General features: G+C 43.5%; 1 protein-coding gene across 1 annotated transcript in view; it reads right to left on the bottom strand.

Annotated features, from left to right (window-relative positions):
• Positions 1-73: 73 nt before the first annotated feature.
• The window catches only part of LOC143293868 (ankyrin repeat and IBR domain-containing protein 1-like), a 54,631-nt gene continuing 30,698 nt past the window's right edge, over positions 74-24,006 (bottom strand). Inside the window, exons 6-21 of the mRNA XM_076605188.1 lie at positions 22,800-22,953; positions 20,894-21,158; positions 19,508-19,652; positions 17,760-17,932; positions 15,192-15,280; positions 12,371-12,501; positions 11,184-11,318; positions 10,623-10,709; positions 9,890-9,959; positions 9,125-9,267; positions 8,156-8,371; positions 7,368-7,539; positions 6,617-6,763; positions 4,806-4,920; positions 3,909-4,072; positions 74-2,051 (exon numbers count right to left, since the gene is read on the bottom strand). Of these exons, the coding sequence (XP_076461303.1) occupies positions 718-2,051; positions 3,909-4,072; positions 4,806-4,920; positions 6,617-6,763; positions 7,368-7,539; positions 8,156-8,371; positions 9,125-9,267; positions 9,890-9,959; positions 10,623-10,709; positions 11,184-11,318; positions 12,371-12,501; positions 15,192-15,280; positions 17,760-17,932; positions 19,508-19,652; positions 20,894-21,158; positions 22,800-22,953 (3,540 nt within the window). The 3' untranslated portion in view covers positions 74-717. The remainder of the gene's footprint in view (positions 2,052-3,908; positions 4,073-4,805; positions 4,921-6,616; positions 6,764-7,367; positions 7,540-8,155; positions 8,372-9,124; positions 9,268-9,889; positions 9,960-10,622; positions 10,710-11,183; positions 11,319-12,370; positions 12,502-15,191; positions 15,281-17,759; positions 17,933-19,507; positions 19,653-20,893; positions 21,159-22,799; positions 22,954-24,006) is intronic.

Raw genomic sequence — 24,006 nt, 5'->3', positions numbered from 1 at the left:
ATCTGGTGCACAACTGTTTGGCTTTGTTGAAAGTATATTTCTTATTAAGAAATATTATCAAATGTATATTTTATATATGTATATATATATATATATATATATATATATATATATATATATATATATATATATATATACACATATATTATATATACATATATATATCTCTCTCTTTTTTGTCAAATGTCATCAATTTTTACACATACTAAAAATATACACATTTTCCTCAATGTACACTAACACTTTAGCATGAATCCATTCTTAATCATATCAAATCAAGCAATTTATACATGTCACACCAGTTTGCATGCTAATCTTTATAAATTATGAAATTATTTTGCACCAAACTTTTTTCTGTATCTTTCTACATTATGGATTAATCAGCCAAAATTGTTGCGACAGGAGAAACTCTTTTTTTTTTTTTTTAATACCCACATGACAATAAATAATGCCAAAAACATCAAACAGATACTGGTCCAATCTGTCACCATGCCTTTCTATAAACCTTTACTCACCTACAACATTTCCATGTTTATTTTTCACATGTTGTAAATGCTCTGCGACATTCAACACAAAACACAAAACTGTCTTTCCCTTACATTCAGTACATTAAGTGAATTACAAGTCGGGAAGCATCCACAAAGATTTTTCTCGGTAAGTTCCAGGGTATATTCTACAATACATGTTGAGCGACTACTATACACTAGGAGCACAATATCAAACAAAGAAGGAAGGTCTTTCGTCCTCACTGTCCTCAGTGTCCTCCAGCCCATGGGCCTCCACCACACGCACAACGATGTCCTCCTCAGTGGTGTCCCCGTCCTCCAGCCCTCCATCACAGTCAGCAGGGGACTGCCCCGCCACGTCCTCACTCTCGTCCACGCCCATCGCCAAGCCATCTCCCATCAGGTCTTCCGGTGGGGGTGGAGGTAGGAGGGTGTCAGCGTATCCCCCTCCCTCCTTCACATCCTCTCCAGAGGCCACGGCGTCCATGTGTGTCCCACTGTTGTGTATGTGGGAGTGCATTTCTGCTGTCATCTGCAGCAAGTTCTCGGCCATCTCCAGCAGGGACACATGCTCATCGTCTTGTGTTGGTCCCTTTCTTCCGATAGGCCTGCTGGGGTACGCATTGCTTCCTTCCTTGGGCAGTCGTTCCGCTCCTCGCGGAGACCTTTTGGATCCGCTCAAGAAGCTTTTGTCTTGTAAAGCAACTGCAGTTTTTCCATGAGTGTGTGTCGCTTTGCGCTGGTCCACCTGCGTGTTGTTCTTTTTCTCCAGCAGAGGCCAAGAAGGCACAGGGTCGTGCAGAGGGGGGCTGGGCAGGAAGGCACAGTCTGGGAACTCTGGGGCAGGGTCTGCGCTGGCTGAAGGGAGGGGCAGCTCAGGTAGTGGCAGAGATGTAGAGGAGGAGGAACCATAAGAATCTGGTCTGGACAGAAAGAAGGCACCAGTGTCTTCTCCACTGTAGGAGGCATTGGCTTTCCTCAAAGGCCTGTCAGATGATATGCTGGGACTTGTCGTGTTGGGCGAGGAGTAGGACCGGCCCATGTGAAACAGGGCTTGAAAATCTTTGCTGAGGAACTCGCTGGTTTTGTCAGAATCTGTAGCGTGGATATTGGCCACAGACAAATCCTTGATGGTTCCAAACATGGCACACTCCGCTGTCGGAGCTTCCGCCGATGGGGGGAGGGGTGAGGGGGAGTCCTCCAACAGGTGGCCACTGGCGCCATCTGGTGACACGGAGGCGGAGGACTGGGTGGCCAGGTCGGACGAGGTGCTGGGTCTCTGGGGCTGGGGGCTGAGGTCTGCAGCCTGGTGGGGCTCCAGGCCCGGGCTCAGCTCGGAGAAGCTGGAGGTGCTGCTGTTGTGGCCCGTGTCCATCTTGGGCTTGGGGCCGCAGTCCAGGCAGTACAGGTCCTCCACACTCTTGTTGGGCACACGCGTCACCACCGTTGACGTTGTCTCCTCGAACCGGCTCTGGCTGTACTTGCGTTTGTGCCGGGCACCCTTGGAGGTTTGGTCTGCCTTGCCGGATGTGTCTGCATTGCTACCTGCAAGTGGAAGGCGAAAATGATTACCGTCCTGTTGCCCTGACTTCAGTAGTGATGAAATGCTTTGAAAAAATTATTCTCCGACATCTTCTTTCTTTCACTGAACAGCAGCTTGACTCTCTTCAGTTTGCTTATAGAGCACACAGAAGTACTGACGATGCTATCCTAACTCTCCTTCATAATGCTTTCCTTCATTTGAATAACACGGGATCTTTCGTTCGTATCCTTTTTGTTGACTTCTCTTCTGCTTTTAACACAATACAACCTCATCTCCTTGCCCTCAAACTGCTAGGCATGGATGTTGATCCGAAGCTTACTCTTTGGATAATAAGTTTTCTTCTCAATAGAACTCAGTCCGTCCGCTTTCATTCTGCCCACTCTTCTCTAAAATCTACTTCTACTGGTGCACCCCAAGGTACAGTGCGGTGCGGGTGTGTGCTGATTATCTGGTTGTGGTTTTCCGCAATTCATCTTTATTCTTATCTTATCTGTCTATTATAATCAATGTGCAGTATAGTAGGCTATGTTTATAATTATATTCAAATAATGTTTCTTAATTCTTTCTGTTTTTACATTAAGAATACTAGTTATTACCTGCAGTGTGTGGATGTATGTATGAAACGATGTATGTGATATTTTTTACATTTGTATCTTCGTAATATTTGTTGGGGCTGTTGTTGGCTTTTACAGTTATGGTCCCCATGTTGTTTACTTGTCTATGTTGTGATAATGCACCTGACCAAATTTCTCCAGTTGGAGATAATAAAGTTATTCTTATCTTATCTTATCTTATCTTATCTTATCTTATGGTTGGTGCAAAATGACACCACTCCATCATCTTACTCTGCTGTGTGTTAATTCTTGTGTTGCATTGATATGATACTAGAAACCTTAGCATAAGGTGGGCCACACATCATACAGCAATTTAGATATTTTTCCTGCATGCTGCACAATCACTCTCTTAATCCACATTCCAAGTCTAATTCTGGTGGCTGAACAATCAAGTAATCCATCACTCTAACAAACATCATCATCACTCCTTTCATTATGCGAATGTATACAACAAACCCATAACTCACCGATATCTACTTTACTTACACACACACATACCTCATTTTTCTCAAAACACATTCATGTGCATAAACACACACACACACATACTTTCACAACCCTCTGCACCCCCACCCCCACCACATACTTTCACAACCCCACACATACCCTACACACACACACACTTTCACAAACCACACACACAAACACCCCCACACACACTTTCACAACCCCACACACACACACCCACCCCCTGCACACTCATACTTTCACACACACCCCCTCCCACTCCCCCATACTTTCACCCCCCCACCCCCCCACATACTTTCACACCCCCTCCCCTACATACTTTCACACACCCCTCACCCATACACCCCCCCCCCACACACACACACACACACACCCTGCACACACATACTTTCACACACACCCCCTCCCCCATACTTTCACCCCCCCACATACTTTCACCCCCCCTCCCCTACATACTTTCACAACCCCACACACATCCTACACACACACACACACACACACACTCTACAGACACACATACCCACACTTTCACAACACCCCACACACCCTACACACACTCACACACCCTTCACACACACGTATACTTTCACAACACAACACACAGACACAGACACACACACACACACACACACACACACACACACACACACACACATACTTTCACAACCCCCCACACACCCTACACACACACACATACACACAAAATACACTCCCTACACACAAACCCCACACAAACTTTCACAACCCCCCACACCCTGCACACCCCAGCAGACTCACTGTGGGGGATGGACGAGGACAGCTCCAGCACTCTCTGCAGTTCCATGTCCAGCTCTTCCATGGGCGTCATGGCTGCCGCTCGCTTCTTCCGCTCCGCCCCTGAACTGTTGGCCCGAGGTCGGCTTGACCCTGGTGTGGCAAGCTGCTTGGGGGATGTGTTGTTCCTGCCGACACAGGGCGACACAGTACACATACACACTGTTGTTCCTGCAGACACAGGGCGACACAGTACACAAACACACTGTTGTTCCTGCCGACACACACACACAATCTTGTTCCTTCCCACAAACAGTGACGCAGTACATATACACACTGATGTTCCTGCCCACACAGAGCGACACAGTACACATACACACTGTTGTTCCAGCTGAAACAGGGCGACACGGTACACATACACACTGTTGTTCCTGTCAACACAGTACACATCACACTGTTGGTCCTGCCAACACAGTACACATACACAATGTTGTTTGTGCGAACACACATTCAAACAGTACACATGCACACTGTTGTTCCTGCCAACACAGGTTGACACAGTACACATACACACTGTTGTTCCTGCCAACTCAGGTTGACACAGTACACATACACACTGTTGTTCCTGCCAACACAGGTTGACACAGTACACATACACACTGTTGTCTGCTGCTGTCATTTATCAACAGGTCTTTTTCCTTATTATTATTATCATCATCATCATCATCATCATTATTACCATTACTATTATCATACTGATCCATCTCACCATCAGCAGAGCATAACTGCGAACCTAAGAATCATGGTGAACTTGTGACCAACATAACAAGCACCCAATCTGGGTACATGTGCACCCTATCTGGGGACATATGCACCCTATCTGGGGACGTGTGCACCAAATCTGGGGACGTGTGCACTCACTTCTGTCCCTCGGGTTCATGCAGCAGTCCAGTGTCGCGGAGGTACTGAAGCCGGGACATCTCCAGTGCTCGCAGTAGATCCATGTGTTCGTCCAGAATCACCTCCGGGATCTCTTCTGCAAAAACAACAGTAATTTTCTTCTGAAACAACTTCTTTTGTTACAACAAGGAGATTTCTTTTTGAACATCAAGAAGATTTCTTCTGTAAAACAAGATTTCTTCTGTACCAATGATGTTTCTTCTGCAACAACTTTTTATTTTTCTGTGAAAACAAGTCGATTTCTTGTGTAAAAAAAGATTTCTTCTGTACCAATGGCGTTTCTTCTGCAACAACATTTTTTCTTTCTTCTGTGACAACAAGATTTCTTCTGTAACAATAAAGAGATTTCTTCTGCATCAACATGGGGATTTCTTCTGCAACAAGAAGGTGATTTCTTCCATTACAATTTTTTTGTTCTGTAACAAGAAGAAATTGTTCTTTGATTTTTTTGTAATTGTTTGCCACATCTCCCATGTTCACACTTCCAGATCTATGGGTTGGCTTTTATGTGTGTGTAACTGTTTTTATCCCACCATGTAGAAACACCATTTTTGGGAATGTGTATGCCAGGTATGTTTGTGTTTCCACTGAACACTGATATGGATTGCAGGATCTTTAACTTGCACATTTCATCTTTTGCACGTGCATATGGGCTAACAGCACTAGCAGGTTTGCAACTGGGATAAAAGAAAACTCTCCACCTTTCATCAAACACACACTGATACTGGGACTGCAGTCAGGACCTTCAGTTTGCAAGTCCAATGTTCTGACCATTCAGCTATTGTGCCCATTGTAATATTTCACATGAAAACAATATCATCAATCCAACACCTATTTACCCCAAAACCAAGGCTTGGAATACCCACATGTGTGAAAGTCCAGGACAACTAAACCTTAAGGGGGACGATTGAAATGCTCTCTCCACCTGTACATTGGGCAACCAATGTTTTGGCTGCTGTGGAGTGATGGCCTAGAGGTAACGCGTCCGCCTAGGAAGCGAGAGAATCTGAGCGCGCTGGTTCGAATCCCGGCTCAGCCGCCGGTATTTTCTCCCCTTCAACTAGACCTCGAGTGGTGGTCTGGACGCTAGTCATTTGGATGAGACGATAAACCGAGGTCCCGTGTGCAGCATGCACTTAGCGCACGTAAAAGAACTCACAGCAACAAAAGGGTTGTTCCTGGCAAAATTCTGTAGAAAAAAAAATCCACTTCGATAGGAAAAACAAATAAAACTGCACGCAGGAAAAAATACAAAAAAAAATGGGTGGCGCTGTGGTATAGCGACGCGCTCTCCCTGGGGAGAGCAGCCCGAATTTCACACAGAGAAATCTGTTGTGATAAAAAGAAATACAAAACAAAACAAAACAAATCAGTGGAAGGGTGAATGAGCAGCTAGCTTTCGTCAGATGGATCGCTATTTCCTCCTTCCCTTCTAACTAACACAATGTGTTTTCTACCAATAAAGAGTGAAAACCATAGATCTCACTTTGAATAAAATGTGGAACTATCTATTTCTTCTTGCTGTCTGTGATGAAACAAATATATCCATCTTTTTCCTGCAAAACATGCTTACAATATAACGAATCTTGTCTGCTAACTTGCCATTGCTCTCCCAGTAGTTATTTCAATTGACTATATAAGTTAGGGCAAGTCAAAATTTGGGGGGGCAAGTAGAGTGGTAGTTTGTGTTGTTTTTTTTATCTACTTATGCCTAGAAGTTACCTGGGAATTTCCGGCGCTGCCCCAAACCTGAAGCAGATCAGCCCACTCACCCTGCTGTTGCTGTTGCTGCTGCTCTGCATCAGCCATGTTCTGCATTTCATCGTGGTGTTTACAGCGCCGACTGCAGTACTCGTGCACCTGTTGTGTGCGGGGGTTGACAACGTTGGGCCTGTTACAGCCCACTCTGCGGCATTTACCTGCACACACACACACACACATACCCAAGGTTACACCTGTTAATGGGAGGTGTTTTACTCCATCAGTGTGAAAGAAGTCTGATCATTTTTTTAACATGTATGTGTGCGTGTTTGTCTGTGAAAGTGTGTGTGCATGCATGTTTCTTTGTGTATGTATGCAAGCACATGTATTTTGAACAGATATAACAAAAAGACCTGTTACAATTAAAAACTAGCACAAACTGAAAAAGAGAAACACAAAGAACCCAAAATAAACTAAGGTTACAAAAATATCAATTAAGAGAGACAAAAAAGAATAAGCAGTTTAACTTTTAAAAACACACAAAACAACACCACTACTACCCACTGTAAATATCCAACCCCAAGAACCAAAACGGGCCACATTCATATTCTCTAATCACAGCAACAGACACAGACACTTGATAACAACATCAAACTGCTTTAACATCGAACGGCAAAACCAGAACAGGCCACTACTGTGTTCTCTTCACTTTAATGTCTATTCACATTTTGTGATTTCACTTCCACATTCTCTCGGAACAGCACTTCATACCTACAACAAACTGCTCAAACATCAACGACAAGAAACCAAACAGGCCACTACCATATTCTCTGAGAGCAGCGACAGACACTTCAGAGTCGGATTCATCTGAGTCCTCCAGGGGCCACTCCAGCAGGGCCATGACGTTGGTGTGTCGGCCCGACGCATCCTTGATCCATGGGTTGCCTGGGTCCACCTCCTGGATGGACGCCATGATGGCCTTCCGCAGGTCTTCCTGGGAACACAGCAGTAACAATAATTATTCATCATAGTTAGGGTTGTCCATGGCAAAATTCTGCAGAAAATCTACTTTGATGGGCAAAAACATGAATGAAGTTAAAAAAAAAAAAAAAAAAAAAGGGGGGGGGGGGGGGGGGTACTTAAGCGACGCACTCTACCAGAGGAGAGCAGCCCAAATTTCACAAAAAATCTAACAAATAGTAACAATACAATAAAATACAATTCTTCATAAAAATAATATGATTTATACACCACCTTTGCATGTATGGTATGCTCAAATCTGTTCAATGTAAAAAACGACAAATAAAACATGAATTTAACACAAAATTAAATAAACAACTGACATGCACAACCCTGCATGGCGCATCCTCCAGATTTGAAAGAATTTCGGATTTTAACAATACAGACAGCATAGCACATTTTAAGGCTCACATTATAATCATAAAGAAGTCAAGAATAGACAGGTCGTTCACTGTCACCATCACGGCCATGTCGAAGCCCGGACAATATCATCGGAACTCTCATTACATGTTCAGTGACCTCCCTAAAACCATCACTCCCCTTCAGCATACGCATGCAGCACCCTGTTTGGCATTTCTAGCCACACTCACATCTTCAGTCTCCATGCTGTATTTCCGACGGCGACGCCCCTTCTTCATGGAAGGTGGAGTCTCAGGGGGGACCAACCCCTTGGCAATGGCTGCCGTGAACTCTAGACGGCGGCGCTGCACGTTGTGAGCCTGTTCAATGATGCGGGCACGAGGTGTGCGCAGGTAGAGTCTGTTGACCATCTGAGAGAGGATCTCTGTGCACTCCTCCAGTTCAGTCTGTCACCAGCACCACACACGTCACCATCAGTAACATGCAGCACAGATCATGGCATTCCTCAACAATCTCAATTCTAAATCTGTGCCAATTACCACACATCGCTGTCAGTAACATGCAGCACTGACCATGGCATTCCTCAACAATCTCAATTCTAAATCTGTGCCAGTCTGGAAACATATATCTCAAAATTATCTGAAAATTCTCAGTTCTAAATATGTGCTGGTCTGGACATTTACATCTTCTCAAAATTTCCTGAACAATCTTAATTCTAAATCTGTGCCAGTCTGGGAAACATACATCTCAAAATTTCCTGAAAATTAGGGGCTGATAACAAGGAAGATTAGGTTCAATTCCCATCCGCAGCCTGAATATTGCTGGATCATTTCGCCTCCATCAGCTTCTATGCAGAGCTTAGTATGCTGTGGACTCAAAATGGAAAGACTAGGGCCACAAAGTCAAGTTTCATACACTTCACATACACATTTTCTTTTCTTTTGTTGTGCAAGTTTTGATCAAATTGCCTGATCCTCTGACTAGATACAGTTATCTTTCTATTGCTGGCTTCAATCCTGGAGCATTTTGTGAAACAAAGAACTGTGTACAATCCTGTCATGCAGTCTCCATCTAAAACCATGTCATCTTCAATGGTCAGCATTTAATTCTAACACACAAACACACACACACGCACATGCACACACACACACACACACACACATCAGCACTCATCTCCAAACAACAGCATTCTCTCTTACCTGCATAAACTCAAAGACAATTTTTTTGTAGCCAGGTCCATCCAGGTAATAGCCATACACATAGGAGCACTTCAGGACGCGGCGTGCCTTCAGCAATTGTCGCACAGCATCCTCCACAAACCGGGTCTCCGCTTTGGCAGTGGCTGTACAGTGCCACTGCACTCTTTATCACACTCAGTGCCATTGTACTCTTATCACTTAAAGTGCCACTGTACCCTTATATCAGTTACAGTGCCACTGTACTCTTCATCACTTATTATCATTTCATCATTTATCAATTACAGTGCCATGGTACTCTCATCACTTATCATCATTTCTTCATCATTGTACTCTTCTTCACAGGGGCACTGTACTCTTTATCACTTCTGTGAGTGGGTGAGTTTATGTGTTGCAGGAGATGACTGTTCAAATAACATGTAGTTTTCTTACCTTGTTGACATTACTCTGATTAAGTTATTGTAACGCACGTTATAAAGTGACTGCGCTGTTTGTGTTTCATATTAATGTAGTCAATCAAGCCAAAAGACCAATTTCTGATAGTTTATGGAAATATAAAATTGTATCTTACATGAGAATAACCTAGCTGTCTTTCAACAGTGTGTCAAACATTTACCGAACCTTTTGTTTTCATTCTGGGATACTCTGGCCTCAACAAAAGCAGACAGATGCAAACTCATGATTTCTTTTCAATCTGGCGTAACCAATGTTAAAGAAGCAGAGAGATACATTTGGAATTGGAAAACAATGACTCAAGGTTTTTCTTACCGATGTCTGTGACAGCCTCAGCTAGTTTCATCATTTTGTCTTTGGCAGTCTGCAGCAAAGGCTCTTCCAGCTGGAACATCAACAAAATCACCAGCATGAATGAGCACCTTAGCTCAAACACTTTTACATGAAATATTTAGACAAACACACATGTACACTAAAGCATGCACAATCATCATCATCATCATCACTCTCAAGAATTTACAGGAATTCTTACCTACCCTATGGATGATTTGTTTTAAATTGTCTAAAATTTCTCTAAGTGAATAGAAATAAAGTTGAAGGACACACTCATTCACACACATACATTCCAACATGTATAATAACAATAATAATAATAATAATTATGGTATCTATAAGGTGCAAAATCTTGATGAAATCAACTCTAAGTGCACTTAGACAGACAGATACATACACACACACACTTGAACATACACACACAAAAATAATTCCAGTCGCCATATAGAAAGTGTTCATTTTAATTTTCTGCGATTACAATGAGAGAATTAAAACTGTATCATCAGCAACAAACGTAACCAAAATAAATGGATGGCTATGCGTGGAAGAATGGACAGTTTGGCTGGGTGGATGGTAGGCAATAAACTTGTAGATTTAATTGGCGTGTGCTTTACTGTCTGCAAATAAACGAACAAATTAACACACAATTTTTAAAAACACAAACCTTTTGTGGCTGCTAATGAACAAACAGACAAAAGAATGAAGCTTTTCATACCCTGTAACTGTTTTCATGGTTTTTGAAGCGTGTGTAGTAGTGAACAAAGCGGTTAAGTTCCTGCATCTTCGCATTTTTCTCTTCAGCCTGTTCAGACAAACAGATCACAACATTATCTAAAAGAATATTATCCATAACGCGTTCACAGGTAAACATTTTTGGCATTTCAACAAAATTAAGTTAAGTTAAAATACCTGCATTTTTAAAAGCTGCTGAACAAAGTTTTTAGAAAAGAAAATACTGCTAACATGGACAAAAACCTGCCTTTTGTACAAAAATAGAACTGTTACAAACTATGAATTCAATCACACATAAAATGTACAAAGTTGCATGCAAAGTACATGGTCAGTAAAAATAATATGCTTCTGTTGTGAATATGTTATAAGTATACAAAGGTAAAGGAAACAATAAGGTCATACAGCACTTCCAGACTCATCAATACAATCAAGACATTTGTTTGTTCTGCTACTCAGTCACAACCTTTTCTCCATCTTTATCTAATAACGAAAAACAAAAGACATTTTTTTTAAAAAGTGCAGGTACAAATCTCCAGGTGCTCACATCATTGACCATTTCAGCAGTTTGCTCCTCCACTTTCTTGACCACCTCGTAGCGGTTGCACTTGAAGTAGCCTCCTGTTGAGGAGTTGTGACGTTTCCACTGCTCCAGGCACACCCAGCAAAAGTCGTGTTTACACTGAAACAGGGACAATCAAGCACACTGTTTGTTCTTCTGGTTTTCCGTTCCAACAATGGCACAGACAGTATAAGTAAATGACTAATTATGTAGAGTAAATATGTAAAATAAGTGAGTGTGTAGTATGTAGGTAGACAGGTTGGCATTTATGTACGTATGTATGTATGCTTGTATGAATACATCCACTCACCCAACAGGCACAAAACATGCACATGCATGTGTACACACACGCGCACACACACCATTTTCTTTTCATGAGGTACAACACACACACACAAAACACACACATACATATATTTTTCCACCCAGTAAATCATTTAGTGTAAGCAGAAAATAATATGCATGTCAACATTCAAAGAAAAAAACCCAGCAAACAAAATTTGTAAAACACATTAACACCCCACTCACACCTTGTCTCACACAGATGCTTTAACGAACCACTCACACCTTGTCTCACACAGATGCTAAAACCAACCACTCACACCTTGTCTCACACAGATGCTAAAACCAACCACTCACACTTTGTCCAACACAGATGCTAAAACCAACCACTCTCACCTTGTCTCACACAGATGCTTTAAACAACCACTCACACTTTGTCCAACACAGATGCTAAAACCAACCACTCACACCTTGTCTCACACAGATGCTTTAACCAACCACTCACACTTTGTCTCACACAGATGCTTTAACCAACCACTCACACCTTGTCTCACACAGATGCTAAAACGAACCACTCACACCTTGTCTCACACAGATGCTAAAACCAACCACTCACACCTTGTCTCACACAGATGCTTTAACCAACCACTCACACCTTGTCTCACACAGATGCTAAAACCAACCACTCACACCTTGTCTCACACAGATGCTAAAACCAACCACTCACACCTTGTCTCACACAGATGCTTTAACCAACCACTCACACTTTGTCCAACACAGATGCTAAAACCAACCACTCACACCTTGTCTCACACAGATGCTTTAACCAACCACTCACACTTTGTCCAACACAGATGCTAAAACCAACAGTTTACGACAGCGTTCTTCACCTTTGAGCATTTCATGTGGTTGCAGCCCTCATTCTTCTGAATAGGCGACTTGCAGTTGGGGCAGGGTTTGGAGTTAGTCACCAGCCACAGACAGTTAGCAGCCATCTCAGTCTCTTCCTCCGTCCCACTCACTGCCGCATCAAATCAAATGAAACAAGATGACTGGAAAGAACTGAATTTTTCCTATTTTTATGCCTAATTTGGTGTCAACTGACAAAGTATTTGCAGAGAAAATGTCAAGGTTAAAGTTTACCACGGACACACAGACACACACACACACAGACAACCGAACACCGGGTTAAAACATAGACTCACTTTGTTTACACAAGTGAGTCAATAAAATCAGGATGCTTACAGCATACACATACATACACATAACAAAACGACTCTTCAGTCAAGATGGGAAGAACAATGACCACGGCAATCAAGGACACGCAAACGGCCAACAGCAGGTTCCAGTGCACAGTTATGTTATGCCAGCCGTACTGAGGCATAATTCAAACACATTCAAAGGCAGCACAGTACCTAACCTTACACTGCAGAATGTTTTGTAATAACCTGTATGTCAACACTTGTTCATCAAATCTGACACGTGTACTTTAGAGGCATAACACTGTTCGCAATTTCTGGAGGGTATTGGGGAAAAAAGGGGGAAGCTGGGAAGTGTGGGGTATGTGTGTGTGGGGGGGAGGCCTGGGGGGGGGGGGATTAATTCACTATCATTATCACTCCTGTACAATTCAAGGGTTGCGAGCAAGTACAAGTGCTATATATAGTATTTATTTCCTTTTACAGAGTGTAAGTGACAACACTAATCAAATGATGATTCTGCTCAGTACTGAACCAGCCTTCCAAGCCTGCCTGGTCAAAAGTCACTTTGATTATAAGTCATAGTTGTAAACATCATGATTTAGTTTCAGGACAAGCTATTTTACTTGATCACCCAGACACTTCAGACAAAAACAAATGGAAAAGACAGGCACTCACAACTGTCGCCCTCAGCACTGTATTTCAGAGACAAAGCAATGTTCACAACATCAGAAAGGTGAGGTGGGAAGGAGGAAGGGCATGGACAGAAGTATTCATTAACTTTCACCTTTATTCTCACAGCCATAAAATTCAAGAGAAGCAAGTACAAGTGCAGCAAATAACATTTGCTTCCCTTTAGCTAACAACAGAAAATTGGCAGTCAGTCAAAGATCCATTTCAGCAGGTCACAACACAGCAGAAATGCGAGTTTAGCCTGAAACTGGCTTGGGTAAGCGGAGGCAAAGGGTCATGTTCTAAAAATAACAACAATAATAATGATAATAATAATTTTAATAATGATAATGACAGCACTAATAATAAGAAAAAGAGAAGGAAGAAGAAGAAAAGTATCTATATAGCACTGAATCCTGTGCAGAGACAAATCAAAGTGCCAGTCATTCACATGCAGGTACAACTCCTGATTCGGAGGGACAAAAGACAGATTCATAAATTGGTGGTGGTGGTGGTGGTGTGTCCATCGAGATCGATGATGACCATCGTTGTCATCCAGCTGGGGGATGGGGGGGAGGGTGGTGGTGGGGTGGGGGGGAGGATGCTCATGAATCTAACTGTGAATGCGCAGATGGCTGAATAGTCCAATCTGCGCACGAAATGTTCGCTGACAGTTGGGGCAGACAAAGACAGGCATATCATTGTCAGGGAGCTTGTTTGCCCGTGACTTTCTGGCCTGCCTCTTCTGAACAGCTGCTGTAGTCCTGTTGGCCACGCACAACTTGGCGCCTTTGTGCACAGCAGCGCACCATTTGTCACGGTCCACTGCAGATTCCTCCCAGGAGTCAGGGTTGATATCAAACGCTTTAAGAGAGACTTTCAGAGTATCTCTGAAGCGCTTCTTCTGACCTCCATGTGATCTCTTCCCTTGTTGCAGCTCGCCATAGAACAGCCTTTTGGGCAGCCGATGGTCTGGCATGCGCGCCACGTGTCCAGCCCAGCGAAGCTGGGACTGCATTAGGATGGTGAAGATGCTGGGAAGGGTGGCTTTTGCAAGCACCTCTGTGTCTGGGGTCCTGTCTTGCCACTTGATGTTCAGTAGCTTCCTGAGGCATGTTGTGTGGAAGTGGTTCAGCTTCTTGGCATGTCGTTGGTACACTGTCCAAGTTTCGCAGGCGTACAGTAGTGTGGGGAGAACTACTGCTCTGTAGACCTTTAGCTTGGTCTCAAGACTAATGCCTCTTCTGTTCCAGACATTTGCATTGAGTCTGCCAAAAGTTGTGCTTGCTCTTGCAATCCTGACGTTCACTTCATCGTCGATGGTCGCATTTCGTGACAGTGTGCTGCCAAGGTATGTGAACCGCTCCACCGCACTGAGTCTCTGACCGTTGACTGTGATGTTGGGCTCAACGTAGGGTTTCCCTGGGGCTGGCTGATGGAGAACTTCAGTTTTCCTCGTGCTGATGGTAAGGCCGAAGTTCCTGCTGGCAGTGGCAAACTTCTCGACGCTGAGTTGCATGTCAGCTTCAGATCCAGCATTGAGGGCACAATCATCAGCAAACAAAAAGTCTCTGATGATGTCTGTCATGACCTTCGTTTTTGCTTGAAGCCTTCTGAGGTTAAACAACTTGCCATCTGTTCGGTACTTTAGGCCGATTCCAACATCGCCATCTCTGAAGGCATCAGTAAGCAGAGACAAATCAAAGTGCCAGTCATTCACATGCAGGTACAACTCCTGATTCGGAGGGACAAAAGACAGATTCATAAATACACGTATGAAGAAAGCTAGAGAGACAACAGTGGTAAGCAATTCAAGTGTCTATGTTAGAAGTATGCTTACATGTTTCTGGCTTGATGTCAGAGATCTTTTTCTGCCATTTCACCCAGTTCTCACAACTGCAGGGTTCGTGGGCTTCACCGATACACTCCCTGCAACATGCATCGTCATCACTGTCAGTCATAGTTTCACTGATACACTCCATGCAACATGCATTGTCATCACTGTCAGTCATAGTTTCACCGATACACTCCATGCAACATGCATCGTCATCACTGTCAGAGTCATAGTTTCACCGATACACTCCCTGCAACATGCATCGTCATCACTGTCAGTCATAGTTTCACCGATACACTCCATGCAACATGCATCGTCATCACTGTCAGAGTCATAGTTTCACCGATACACTCCATGCAACATGCATCATCATCACTGTCAAAGTCATAGTTTCACCGATACACTCCCTGCAACATGCATCGTCATCACTGTCAGAGTCATAGTTTCACCGATACACTCCCTGCAACATGCATTGTCATCACTGTCAAAGTCAGTTTCACTGATACACTCCCTGCAACATGCATTGTCATCACTGTCAAAGACAGTTCCACTGATACACTCCCTGCAACATGCATTGTCATCACTGTCAGAGTCATAGTTTCACCAATACACTCCCTGCAATATGCATCGTCATCACTGTCAGAGTCATAGCTTGATCTGATAACTGATTATCCACTATAATGCTCAATGACCCAAAGTATGATCTTCTCATACTTCTCACACAATATACATTAATGAGGCATTTATAGTTGTTGTTTTTGTTGTATGTGTACTTAGTCTCTCTGTATGTGGACTGAGTCTGAAACACAAATTTTACTTGTATACTTGTATGTTGTTCTTTTTTTAATGTTCTTTTCTTTCTTTCTTTTTTTTCTTTTTTTTTTTTTTTAGTTACACACAAGAGCCAAAAAGTAGAAATACAGAACACTAGAAAAGGACATGCATAGTGTGTCATTTGACAATGTGGCCTCCTCGTCTCATGAAACTCCATTATTTGCTCTTACTCCTCACTCTCTCTTTAACCTTTTTTCTGCCTCAATATTTAGGTATAATTAAACAAAATAATCGACTTTTCATAAAATGCATGACAACTGATAAAATGTTGCATGTATGTAACATCACATACTTTGTATGATACGCATTGTTGCTATGGTAGGGGCTTTGTCAGTCTTGTGCATTTCTACCAAATTGCATTTGCTATGTGTTCAGAAAATGTCATTCATATTGTTCATCTAATATTGATTCTGCCATAGCAGGGGCATCAGACAGTCCACAAAGGACAACGACTGGGTCATGTCAGGCATAACAAACGTCCTTTTCCATTACATAGGAATTAAATGGTTCCCAGATCCTGTCTTTGGAGTTTTACTATTGTTTTTATTTTTAATTTTTTAGCACCTTTGCAAAGTCAGTTGTCATAACAATGGAAGCATTATTTACCTATGCTCTGTTTCCCTGCTCTACTCTGCTGTTTAACTTTATATTACTGATTTTGGTATCAAAGGTGCTTCGGCTGAAGGACTTATCAGACTTCCTGGTCATTCTTATACCTTTATTTAACAATACTTGAGAGTAGCATTTTCATCATCTGATCTGAGCAAAGCAAACCAGTATCTGAAAGAAGCATCACCAACATAATCCATCTGGCATTCTGAAAGTACAAAAAAGTTAACGGTGATACCACTTTCCCCATAGTGTCCCAAAACATGATTCGTTCCACCATGTGACACTGAAATTGAGTCACAGACAAAGACTGATTACAATGGTATTCTTTGCTGCAATCTTCACCATAACACTAAGTGGACATGTTTCCTGGAGTGGAATGCAGGAGGGAACAGACTAATTTTCTGGAATAGAAGTGGGGAAAAAAATAAACTGAGCTCCAATCACAGCCAATCACAAGCTAAAAACAAAAATATCAATAGCTGAAAGCACATCACCATCTATGTAACAAGCCAAATTTCCAGCCTCCTTTAACACAAGTTCAGTTCACTCATGAAAAAATAAAAATAAAAAATCCATTACAAGTTTCCACCCTCCTTTAACACCAGTTAGGTTCACTCATAAAAAATTAAAAGTCACTACTTGATTTCTGTTACTTCATGATGACCAATAAACAGGCATACTTGCTTGTCACAGGCATCTCATTTAATGACTTTTTTTTAAGCAGGCGTGGTGCAGCAAGGAGGAGTTTGTATTATACTCCATGTTTGGTGTTACATATACTTACCATGTCAAACTGATGCAAACTAGGCCTATTGGTTTGCTCTGCTTGGCCAAATTTCGCGCGGCTAACAGTGAAAAGACGGGCCCGCCCGCTCTCAGCCAATCAAACGCCTCTAAAAGCTATAAGCGCTGAATCTTGATGGATCAATCAGCACTTTTTCACACCTCACTTACACTGAAACAGCTACTTCAGCATATCAGTTTTACTGGGATCGCAGAAGCTCAGCATTCCAGAGATCAGTGGAGTATGCTTCACTAAAAACCTATCAGCTGGCAGGTCTGAGAGTCAAAGCATTACGCACAGGGAACTTCACCTGCACAGTCAACAGTACACACAACGAATCTCACCAGCAGAAGTAGTGGGCAGCCCCACAGTCCACACTGCGTGACGTGTCGCTGGGAATGGATGTGCGGGTCTGAGAACTGCTGGAAGCCAGGCCGTCAATCTCCGGCAACTTGACCGCTCGACCACATCCAGGGAAGGGGCACCACTTCATGTCAGGGTTGCTGTCCACGAAGGCCTGGAACCCACCATGAGAATGGTTCCTCAGAATGAGATCTACGATGTCCTGAGCAACATCACAGCCTTAACTTTATAAACTGTTCTTTATTGTTTCTTATCATTATTATCATTATTGAATAAATGATGAATGATATTGATACTCATATAGCACCTATCATCGGTCAGAGACCAAGCTCTAAATGCTTTACAAACATGGAATCACTTGCAAAAGAGGCAGCCTACCTGGGTAGAGCCGACTGATGGCTGCCACTGGGCGCTCATCATTCATTGCCTGTGTCATTCAATCTGGTTCATTTTTAGTAGGACCATTTTGTTTATTTACCCAACCATGTATGCATCCATACTCTGTTTTCGGGGGTAAGCATGCTGGGTATGTTCTTGTTTCAGGATCTTTAATGTGCGTATTTTATCTTCTGTGTGCATATACACACGAAAGGTGTTCAGGCACTAGCAGGTCTGCACATATGTTGACCCTGTAGATTGAAAGAATTTCCATCCTTTGTCCACCAGGCGCCTTCACCATGATTTGGACCTAGGACCCTCAGATTGAAAGTCCAACACGTTAACCACACTGCTGTTATGATCTTAGTGCTGTATTAATAGTACTTTGTATTTTGTATTTGTATTTCTTTTTATCACAACAGATTTCTCTGTGTGAAATTCGGGCTGCTCTCCCCAGGGAGAGCGCGTCGCTACACTACAGCGCCACCCCTTTTTTTTTTTTTTCCTGCATGCAGTTTTATTTGTTTTTCCTACTGAAGTGGATTTTTCTACAGAATTTTGCCAGGAACCACCCTTTTGTTGCCGTGGGTTCTTTTACGTGCGCTAAGTGCATGCTGCACATGGGACATCGGTTTATCGTCTCATCCGAATGACTAGCGTCCAGACCACCACTCAAGGTCTAGTGGAGGGGGAGAAAATATCGACGGCTGATTAGTGATTCGAACCAGCGCGCTCAGATTCTCTCGCTTCCTAGGCGGACGCGTTACCTCTAGGCCAAAAGCAAAAAGCAAAAACACAATACTGAGGAACACACACAAACACACCCTCATCCCAACATGTATCCATATTATGATAACTTTATTCATCATACAGATGCACTGTTTATCCTGTCATAACAAGCAGTGCTGAAGTCTAAGGTTCATGGTAATGCGAGTGTTTGTGATGAACATTTGGAGAGAATGAGGGTGTGGGGATGAGGGGGTGGTGGTGTGGTTTGAATGGTAGAATGACCGACAATTATTACTCCTTTTACACCTTGTATCCTATACTTCATTTCATCATTTTATAATGTCTTGTATGCAAATTGTATTTGTGCTTCTTTCATGCATTACAAATTCTAACTGTGACTTCTCTAAGCTATTTACTTAGGTATCTGTGCATGTGTGTTGGAGTGTAAGAGTGGTTGCATCAAGAGCATATCACTATGTGGCTTTTGTAAATTGTGCTCTTATAATATTAATGAATTGTGCAATTATGACTTTTTAAATTTCCATTTTTGTTTTTTCTTTTCTCTTTTCATGTTAAGAATTTGATTTGTAAAGCACTTATCATTAAGAGAAGGGGTTCCTACCTTAATGTCAAACTGCAGGTATCTTAGCGCCATGTCCCTGGAAACGATGTTCTCGATGATTTCCACAGGCACCAGCATGCAGCAGTCGAAACCTGGACAGGTGATGTGATGGGCATCCCCTTCCTGGATCTTCATGTTCAGGTATCTGCCACCACCCACACCCACATACAATGAATAACGCAAAATGTTTTGGGATTTTTTCATGTAACTGCATTTGATCTAACATGTATGATAGTCAGTTGTGTCCGACTATGACCATCAGAACAGTAGAGGAGGAAACTGCGGTCCTGACTACATGGGCCAGAATGAGAGTGTCCTGCCCAAGTTACATCCTCACTCTCTTGGCCAAGAGTGTTTTGGGACAGTCGGCGCTGGGATGGTTCCCAAAGGCCAACAAGCCCCCAAAGCTGCAGCACTAAGAACTAGTGCAGTGTTGCCTCCTAGTTTGAGAGTCATAGTCCTTCACAAAAGACTAAGATCTAATATACTCACCATTCAATAACTGAGACATATACATGACAGCTCCAGGAAAAGTTATCAAACTCAGGTAAACAAGCATAACTATATAACGAAGCATTACAAACCCCAACACAAACAGCACCCAGAAAAGTTATCAGATTCTGGTAACCAGGCTTAACTAACCCCCAATGTAGACAGCCACAAGAAAAGTGATCAAATCCTAGTGATCTAGCATAACTTTCCCCCAATCCAAACAGACAGTTCCTAGAAAAGTGATAAGAACCTGGCAACCAAGCAGACTGACAGTTCCAGGAACTGTATTACTGTCACAACAGATTTCTCTGTGTGAAATTCTGGCTGCTCTCCCCAGTGAGAGAACGTCGCCAAAGTGCCATCCTTTTTTCTTTCTTTTTTTTCTGTCTGCAAGTGAACTCTTACATTATCAAAGTGGATTTTTCTGCACATTTGTGCACTAAGTGCATGCTGTGCATGAGACATTAGTTTATCATCTCATCCCAAAGACTAGCACCAAAAACACCACTCAAGGTCTGGCGGACAGGGAAAGTAAGGAGTATAATTCCTATACCATGCATAGGACTTGAACCTGCGCAACCTGACTTCCTGGTGGGATGCATTATCACTAAGCCATCATCATAACTACCCCCAAATGAAAACAGACAGCCATATGAAAGTGATCAAAACCAGGTAACTACCCCCAACATAAACAGACAGCCACAGAAAAGGTGACAAAGCATAATTACCCTCCAATGCAAAAACAGTCAGCCTTGATTTTATCTATTTGCACAAGTCGAACAGAGATTTCTGTATGTGCCTATATACAAAAAAAAACCCAGTCTAGAATCTAATAAAAGTTATCAAATCCAGGTAAACAAGCATAGCTACTTCCAGTACAGACAGCCAGCCCACCTTTCCCAGCACTGTCGACAGAACTGGTGCTGACAGGTCATGTGGACGGGCTCCTCTATCAGGAGGAAGATGGACATGCATATATGGCACTCCGCCTCCACGGAGGGGCAGGTGGCATGGGAGGGGCTGGGGAGGGGGCTGGCCAGGCTCTCCTGCACCTGTGGCTTCTCGCTGAAGAGGGAGCCGGGGGGCGTGACGCCACACTTGTGACAGCAGGCCACGGGGTCCTCCATCCAGGCCTCCAGCAGGGTTTCCCGCGACCACTCTGGTGGGGACAACATGGCAGAGACAGTGTGATTTTCTGTTGCTTTTCATTTGTGGGTGAGAGTATGGGAGTGAGAGAGAGAGAGAGAGACAAAGGGCCAGAGACACAGAGAGACTGTGTGTGTGTGTGTGTGTGTGTGTGTGTGTGTGTGTGGAGGGGTGTCCTCCATCCAGGCCTCCAGCAGGGTTTCCTGCGACCACTCTGGTGGGGACAACATGGCAGAGACAGTGTGATTTTCTGTTGCTTTTCATTTGTGGGTGAGAGTATGGGAGTGAGAGAGAGAGAGACAAAGAGCCAGAGACACAGAGAGATTGTGTGTGTGTGTGTGTGTGTGTGTATGTGTGTGGAGAGGTGTCCTCCATCCAGGTCTCCAGCAGGGTTTTCCGTGACCACTATGGTGGTGACAGCATGTCACAGACAGAGTGATCTTCTGTTGCTTTATTTTTGTGTGAAAGTGTATGGAAGAGAGAGAGTGAGAGAGAGAGAGAGAGAGAGAGAGAGAGAGAGAGAGAGAGAGAGAGCGTGTTTCCTGCTACCACTCTGGTGGTGACGACATGTCACAGACAGTGTTATCTTCTTGTTCTTTACATTTGTCAGAGAGTGTATGGAACTGAGAAGTGGAAGAGTGTATGGAAGAAAGAGAGAACCAGAGACAGAGGGAGAGCAGGTTTCCTGCAACCACTCTGGTGGTGACACATCAGGGACTGTGTGATCCTCTGTTTCTTTACATTTGTGGGTGAGTGTACGGGAGTGAGAGAGTGTGTGTGTGTGGAGCGAGGGGCCTGCATCCAGGCCTCAAGCAGGGTCTCCCACGACCACTCTGGTGGGGACGATACGTCAGGGACTGTGATCTGGTTTTTTTCATTTGTGGGAGAGTGTATAGAAGTGGGAGACAGAAAGACAGAGAGCCAGAGAGAGAGAGAGTGTGTGTGTGAGTGTGCGTGGAGGAGGTGATCCTCCATCCGGGCTTCAAGGAGGGTCTCCCCCGACTACTCTGATGGTGGTGGCATGTCACAGACAGTGATCCTCTGTTTCTTTACTTTTGCGGAAGAGTGTATGGAAGTAAGAGACAGAGAGAGGCATATGTGTCTGTGTCTGTGTGTGCATGTGTTTTACAAAAGAAAAAAAAAGAACAAAAGACTCAATCAATCCCAGACAACTTAGGTGACTTTCCCCCGACAGAGTCACTCACTCACTCATTCTGTCTGAGAAAGAGTGTGAGTGTGTTAGCATATGAGGAACATCTTTACCATTTGTCTCCACACTGGTGTGAGTGTATGTGAGTAAATGAGTGAGTTACTCTGTGTGTGTGTGTGTGTGTGTGTGTGTGTGTGTGTGTGTGTGTGTGTGTGTAATTATATATAAATATATAAATAAATAGATATCCATCTATCTACACATACATATATATAGACAGAGAGGGAGAGAGAGAAAGATATATATATATATACACAGAGAGATATATAACAGACAGATAGATAGATAGACAGACATACAGATAGATAGATAGACTGAATAGAAAAACAGACAGACAGACAGACAGATAGATACACACACACATGTAGAAGTACAGACAATGGACAGGAAAGGAAAACAAACAGGGCCAAAAGCCAAGAGGACTCAGTCAAGTCACCCACTGACCGTGGTTACGCAGCAGAGCCTCAGCAGTGAAGAGGGGCACGCTCAGCATGTCTGCTGTCTCCACCAGCAGCTGGTCCTTGGCCTCCTGAAGGTCCTGGGCACGCAGGCCACAGTACTCCTCAATGGGCGGCAACGTCTCTGTCTCCATGTCCGTCTGAAACACGTCACCGTTAAAAGGTTAACAAAAGGTTAACGGTCCCACAGCCGCACGTAGGCCACAGTACTCCTCTATGGGCGGCAACGTCTCTGTCTCCATGTCCGTCTGAAACACGTCACCGTTAAAAGGTTAAAAAAGGTTAACGGTCCCACAGCCGCACGTAGGCCACAGTATTCCTCTATCAGCAGCATCATCTCCCTCACCGTAAAAAGGTTAGTTTCAGTTTCTCAAGGAGGCATCACTGCGTTCAGGCAATTCCATATACACTACACCACATCTGCTAGGCAGATGCCTGACCGGCAGCATTACCCAACGCACTTAGTCAGGCCCTGAGTGCATGCTTATATGTTTGTGTACCTGTCAGAGTGGATTTCTCCTTCAAAATTTTGCCAAAGGACAACACTCTCGTTGCCATGGGTTCTTTTTCGTTGTGCCAAGTGCGTGCTGCAATGGGACCTTGGTTTATCATCTCATCTGAATGACTAGATGCTCCAGTCAAACTTGGGAGAAAGGGCATGAATGGGATTTGAACCCACACCCTCACAGACTTTCTATATTGACAGCTGAGTGTTTTACCCATTCTGCCACCTTCCTCCCTTTAAAAGGTTTAACAGTCCCATGGCCCTTTACAGCCATCAAGGCGTCAATCCATGTATGCAGTGGTGGCCTTGTGGTGACGTGTCTGCCTTGGAAGCAAGACAATCTGAGGGTGTAGGATCAAATCCTACACTCACCAGAATTTTTTCCCCCTCCACTAAAGGCTGAGTGGTGGTCTTGATGCTAGTGATTGGAATGAGATTTTAAAGCAATGTCTCATAAGTTGAATGCATGTAAAAGAACCCACAGCAATGAGAGCTGTCCCTGGCAAAATTGTGTAGTAAAATCTGCTCTCATATACATGTGTGTGTGTGTGTGTGTGTGTGTGTGTGTGTGTGTGTGTGTGTGTGCAAGCATGACTGAAACCAAACTGAATGACACAAGAAACAACAAACGATCAGCACCTGAAGGCAGCTGTCAGTTGGCTCTACCCCAGTTAGACAGCCTTTTGTG

The sequence above is a fragment of the Babylonia areolata genome, chromosome 1, assembly GCF_041734735.1.
Source record: "Babylonia areolata isolate BAREFJ2019XMU chromosome 1, ASM4173473v1, whole genome shotgun sequence".
NCBI lineage: Eukaryota > Metazoa > Mollusca > Gastropoda > Neogastropoda > Buccinidae > Babylonia > Babylonia areolata.
Note: the sequence above shows the minus strand (reverse complement) of the source record. Positions and strands in the feature narration are given on the sequence as shown.